The sequence below is a fragment of the Clytia hemisphaerica genome, unplaced genomic scaffold, assembly GCF_902728285.1.
Source record: "Clytia hemisphaerica strain Z4C2 unplaced genomic scaffold, Clytia hemisphaerica genome assembly, whole genome shotgun sequence".
Lineage (NCBI taxonomy): Eukaryota > Metazoa > Cnidaria > Hydrozoa > Leptothecata > Clytiidae > Clytia > Clytia hemisphaerica.
The window spans coordinates 105,407-112,023 of NW_027103581.1; the positions used below are offsets into that span (position 1 = coordinate 105,407).

General features: G+C 34.3%; 1 protein-coding gene across 1 annotated transcript; it reads right to left on the minus strand.

Annotated features, from left to right (window-relative positions):
• Window positions 1-2,208: 2,208 nt before the first annotated feature.
• LOC136801250 (uncharacterized) lies at window positions 2,209-6,338 on the minus strand. Its single transcript, XM_067057880.1, has 3 exons — window positions 6,085-6,338; window positions 4,268-5,039; window positions 2,209-3,214 (listed from the first exon to the last, which is right to left on the minus strand). Exons 2-3 carry the CDS (start codon window positions 5,037-5,039, stop codon window positions 2,754-2,756), a joined length of 1,233 nt encoding a protein of 410 aa, XP_066913981.1. The 5' UTR covers window positions 6,085-6,338; the 3' UTR covers window positions 2,209-2,753.
• Window positions 6,339-6,617: the final 279 nt, after the last annotated feature.

A 6,617-nucleotide genomic window follows, 5' to 3' on the forward strand; every position in this document is an offset into this window, starting at 1 on the left:
TTTTTTTGACTAATATTTAAAATCTAACTTTTAAACCACGTGACCGTGTAGTGGGAATATAAATTTTTGTGAAAGTTTTAAAGAACTCTTACGCAATGAATGGTGACCAATGAATTTTTTTGACTGATCTGCAAAATCTAACTTTCAAATCATGTGATCATGTGTAGAGTACCTGTGCATGCGTATTATGGTTTCTTCAAGATATTTCTGTAAAATTTCAATCACGATTGTTCATCGTGCATTCACTCTTCAAAATGTTACATGTATAGTAGTGATTTGATTGGTCAGTTAAACCATGCACATATAAACGACTGGACATCCATCTCCTTTGTCTTTTTTTAGAAAGGGTTGGTAGCTTCGTTGCCGCCTCGTTAAAAGCATAAAATGAAACAATAGATTTTGGTGATATACCACTTGGGAATACCTTGCTAACAACGTCAAAACTTCGACAAAAGTCTATGTTGTTCTTTATTTCTAAATTTTGACTTAAAAGTGTCTAATAATTTTAGAAAGTGTCACATTCTAATTTCGTTATTCTTATGGTACGGGCTCTCAACGTTGGCAAGCTATTTTTTTTCAAAATTTTATTTTTTTTTCAAATTTTATTTTTTTTTCAAAATTTTATTTTTTTTTCAAATTTTATTTTTTTTTCAAAAAGAAATTATTGGAGTGACAAAAAAGATTCAAAAGTATACACGCAGTTGAAATTCTGCATTTCAGAGTTGAAAATGTTGATCAAATATATTGCAAACTTGTGAAAAAATCCGAAAATAATTTTTTGTGCATTAGGAGTAATTTTCAAGCTCTATCAATCCTTTTACCTAAATAATTCAAAAAATAAAATTATGATGGAATATTGTCGGATTTTTCATACCAATTTTGAAATACAGGCGGCAACGAAGTTCGCTTCAAAGAGATAATAAAAGATATTTGCAGTCGTTTATATGTTCATGGTTAAAGAAATGTATAATGTCAAAATATGTTTTTTATTTACCTCTGCGCCCATCATTTCCACACCTAACGGTAATTATTCTATGTATTCTAGAAAAATATATCTGTCAATCAACTTCTTAGCTTGCATAATAGCATATGTTACGTCATGTTTAAATGATTGACAATAATCTAGTAGAAACCATGTATATTCAGCTGTTTAATTTTAAGCATAAATTATGACGTAGAAAAAAAAATAACAAGAGGAGACGAAGTAAGGATATGTGACGAAGTAGTGCTATGCACACCCCCCCCGTTCTTATTAGGACCCCCGCCCCCCGTTTATTAGCTTTTAAGAATATTTTCAGCTGTCAAAGAGAAGGATTATTTGAAAAAAAATTGTTCTAAAATTTGCAAAATTTTGATTTCAGCTGACGTCAGCAAAATTTGAAAAAAAATTATGCATGTTTCTTCTTGTAGAATGTTTCTATTAATTATATGCAACTTTGCTCCAAATTTCGTGTTTATACCATTATTAGCGAAACTGGAGTTATTCAAAAAACAAATTTTGCTGACGTCAGCATTTTTTGGCTTTTGCATAATAAACTATCGAAATCATATATTGACACTGTGCCGACGAATCGAGATTCTATTCAACGCACAACCAACGAAGACAAAAGTAACCATGACGACCATCCAAGATATTGGATGAAGTTCAAAGTTGATATTTTTATTCCTGTCGTTGAACTCACAACTAAAAAATGTCATCAATGCTTTTTAAAAAGAGTCAGTGATATAGAATCATAACATAAAGTTTGTCTATTATTTCGATTCAATTAAAGTGACATTTTCATAATTATTAGTTTAGTAATTACTGTTATACATTTGGGGATCATGTAAAAGACTTCTTTCGAAAGAAACTCACTTCGATTACACTTGGAGGTTTCTGGGGAATTTGTAAATAGTAAACTGCATACTGATACAGTCTGCTAGACATTAATAAGGTAATATTTGCTCTTCATCTTTGATTCTTTCTACAGTGATTATATTGACAAATGCGCGATAAAATTTCTATTATTGGTCTTCAGAGGTTAATATATTCTTTGAAAACTTAACCTCTGATACTCAGGGTAATAATTTTATCAACCGTGATTTTTGAATTCTACATCATGATACGCTTCTTTAAAGGTATAAATGAATATGTCCAAGGCGCCCAATTTTCTGCACCAAAGTTATGTCCTTTTTGGACAAGCCTTAATAAACACGAGGTACAGAACATTTATAATGTAAATCTATTTATTGTTCAAGACATATATCATATTCTAAAGATAACAATTAGCGCAATAATTCCAATGCAGGAATCCTAAAAAGTATTGTTAAAATAAAAATGAAAGTATTCGGGTTTGGGGGTACTAGGTTTGCCAAATGACAAGGTGGTGCCGGCCGATTTTCGAAAAATCGTAAAAAACGAGTTTTTTAGATTTTCGGACCCTTAGTGGTACTTTTATCCAGAAATTCTTTTTTTTGGGGGTAAATATTGATAATTTCACTTCTTTTATGATCCTTAGGGGGGGGGGCTTAAAATGGAAATTGTGATTTTTGCGACCCATAGTGAGACTTTGAAGGTCCAAAAAAGGGAGCCTTAAGGGTGGCACATACCCGTGCCCTCCACTTGCCTAAGTACCCAGGGGTGGTTTTCTGTTCTCAAAAAACTATTCTATAATAATATTGTTTGTTTTCATTTTACAATCATTCAAATAAAAAAGTTAATGTTACTCTAAAACACATTAAAAAAGACAAAAGTACAATCCCTATCACGTAGCTTAGAGTTCAATTCGATCGTTCATATCCTTGGTGGCAGGCTCGTTGATTTTACCGATATGTGCAATTAAAATGTCAGTGACACCATGAGATTTGCACGAGGCACTCTTAACCTTATGATTCCACACGATGGTATATGGAACTTGGATGTTGTATTGATTCAAGAAAACTGTACATTTTCTTCGATCGCCAATAACACTGGTGCAAAGCATGTGATCTTTGATCGTGTCTTCGCGTTCTGTTTTTATTCCGTAGCTGAAATAATAATGCTTGTCACCACTTGGTAATTTGGTGATATTGATGGAATCACGGATATTGGAGAAATCTGGTGTTGTGACAACGAAAGATGTGTTTTGTTTGACGTTCACGCCACCGCTTTGTAAGAAGGAGAAGTATTCGTTGTATGAGAAATTGTAATCAATCTGGACCTGGTCTGTTGTGTACTTGGTGAAGTTTTTGATGCCTGAAAGTGGAAAATACGATAGTTAAATTACCATTGGCTTTGTTCATTGTCTCGTAATTTAATTTTACAAAGGAGAAAAAGAAGTTAATTCAAACTATAAAGATCATTAGCTCCATCTATACTGAAATGAAAAAATCGTCTGGGACGAGTAGTTTGTAAAATGTGATCTGTGGAGGAGATCCTATTTATTGAAACATGCATGGAAAGTACACTCCTCCATAATGCTAATTTTCTAAATTGCTCGTCTCAGGTAAACTACCTTAAATGGAAAAATTTTGGCGTGGACTTAATTTAGGGATAAATTAATTTCGTAAAATTTGGCGGGAATTTAATTTTGCCAAAATTCGCCAATTTTAATCCCGCCAAAATTTATCCACTTAAGGTAATCGTCTCAGTATAAATAGAACTATTGCAAAAGAGTTTCTGAGCTGACGAAAAAGTGATAATTCTTTTAAGTATTTAAAGGAACATAGAAGTAGAAAAATGTAAACATTACGCGAACTATGTGTCATTAAAGAGAATAATTAAAATCGGGTTACCAAAAAAAACTTGTAAATCAATCGAAACAATCAAAATCAGCCATATTTGTTTTGATTGTTTATTTATATGTGACATTCGTTTTGATTTTGTGTCCCGCTGCGTACGGTTTATTCCCAAATTTCGTCAGTACTTTTTATGTCCCTTAAAGAAGGATTATCGTCCCCAGACAGCAGACAAACCACTGGTTCTAAATAAAGTCTTATCCTTCATCTTTGATGGGAGTTTTTTTTTAAAGTGGCACTCACAAAGAACCCGTTTTAGTGGTAAAGCTTTGACTGGCGTCAAACGGCGCTCTATCAAAGAAAAAGCAGATCAGTGTTTATTCATTTATACGCATAGCTATCGAGTAATGGTACTACAAAGATTTCGGCAGGCAGGGCTGAAGAATTTTCTCCAGAGTATATATAAAGCTCAATGATGGAACACTAGGGATTATCAATATAGTACAAGAAGATTTCTTAGGCTTTTGACAAAACGTAAGGGTTTAAAAGACACCTCACAATTGTATCTTACCAATAGAGCGAGTATAGGTGTCATTCATTGACATGTTATACGAAATTGACCCAAATTTCCAATCATCGTTTGAGATGGTGACAGTATTGCAATCGATTTCACATTTGGCAAAGAGTGGTGAATTTAAAAGTCCTTTCCATCTTTTTTCGATAGGAATGACCTTTTCCGCTGACTCAGCAAAAAGATAATAATTCTGACCGCTAAATAAGTAAGCAGTATCACGGCCTTCATGGAAAGTGTTCAATACAGCCGCATTTACAGGACCTTTGAGATTAGGAAAAAAATTAGTGATATTGAATGGTCCATGCACTTTTTTCTCTGCGACAAACATGAAGTAAATATGGTAATCTTTAAAGAAGTAAAAGGTACTCTGCATGAAGAAGGTAGCATCGATTGATTCTGGTAGACCAACAGCAAAGTCTTTCAAATCAATTGTATTCAGTGGGCTTTTGTGAAAATGATCGTAAATTTGAACTTGATTGCCGCTGAAAAAAAAAATTTGTTGAGTACCATAAAGATTTGTCTCAATGGCTGCGTCTATAGGTGTCTTTAAACCGTCGATCAGGTCTTTCGTTTGCCCGTAATAATACATCCGGTCAGACTTGACGTTCCATCTGGCGTACATGTTGTCTTTAAAGAAGTAAATGTCGTCATTTTGAGTGGAGTAAAGTACGGCGTCGATGTTGCATGACGGATCTGGTGATGTAGCTTTCGTGTTGACAAACAATACAACCAAAGCAAAAAAAGCTGTTGAAGTGCGAATCAAACCCATCTGAAAAATGTGAAAAAATTAACATTAACTTTGAATAGCATGGAACACCGTGAAAATATTCAAAGTTAGCTGTTTTATTATCTTTGTGCCTTAGGTAAACTTGTGTTGGTAGCTAAAACACAGCAAACTGCGCAGAAACGCAAAAACTGAACGTTTCCAAAATTCTTTTTATCCTTACTGCATATCACAGTGAAATATTCTGGGTGTTCGTATAAAAGATATGCTCTCAGTATCTACCTTCAAAAAAGCAATCTTCGAGTTTCTAAGGCCCAAACCTTCTCCTTTTTTACAATCAAGGTGTGGTCCTTCTCAATCGTGTTCGATTAGGATTTAGTCACCTAGCATAAATTTAGACAGCCTAATGCTATAATATGTGCCGAATAAATGTGAGTGACAAATTAAACATTTTGGCCAAAAAGAATTAGCCTATACTAGACGTCACCCGCGTTTTTTACGCAATTAACGTCTATTCCACTTTGCGACTTTTTCCAATGTTTTGAGCCCGGTTTTTCGGGCTCGATTTTTTGACGTCACCCTAACTTCCGAGGCTCCTGCAGTAGCAAAATAGCGAGATTATGTATCGGAGATATTCTACGGTTACGGTTGCGGGGCTGCCTGTACGGGTCGTCAACAAAGGCGACATATCGTTGTCTACTTTGCTCTGTACGGGAAAAACACCAAAACACCGTATAAGCAAAGTCGACATAATGCCGTACGTCAAATATCGAACTTGCTTTCACCCGCCATTACTTGCCTTACTCGCCATTTCCCTCGCCACTTTAACCGTAGCCGTAGAGAATTCCAGATACATAATCTCGCTAATAATCGAATTTGCGTCAAAGCACTTAAAAGGCTTCTATTTTTCGAAAATCGTTAAAGTGGAACTCACTAAGAAATGTGATGAAAAATCCCGGTTTTTAGTGAGGTGCTCGCTAGAAAAGAATCTGCCCATCGAAGTTTGTCTGTGAATATTAAAAGGCGTCATAATTTCCCCAATCAAGTGCATAAATTTTATAAATGAAAGATAAATTAATGGTAGACTTACATTGTCAAAAACTTCTTTCGGTTTGAGCAGGAGATTCCTCGTCTGAATATTGATTGTAAAATATCTTGTATTAGTCTCCACATCCAATGAGTTTATATAAAGTCTAAATTCGGTGCACTGTTTTATATACCAATTCGCCCCTTGTCAGGACCAGTACTTTTTGACACCACCGAGATACCAAACCTTCAAAAGGTCAATAAGTCAAATAAGTAACATCGATAGCAATGAGTTTGCGCAATTGTTAAGGCCGAACCTACATATACAACTATAATAATCTAAAAAAGAAATTCTAAAGTTTAATAACCGAATATGGTTACATTTTGAGCTTTTGTATATTGACTACGGTATTATAAGTATCAATCATGATAGTGATGTTGACACTCCTTGTCGAGACCAAGCCTACGCAGAGAATCCCATTGTTAATAGTAAGAAAACATTTTAATAAAATTATACTAGAAAATCTGAAATCACGGCAATATTCCCATGCAAACTTTTTACCTTTAAGGAAAACTTTTTTCTTTAATGAAAAAACA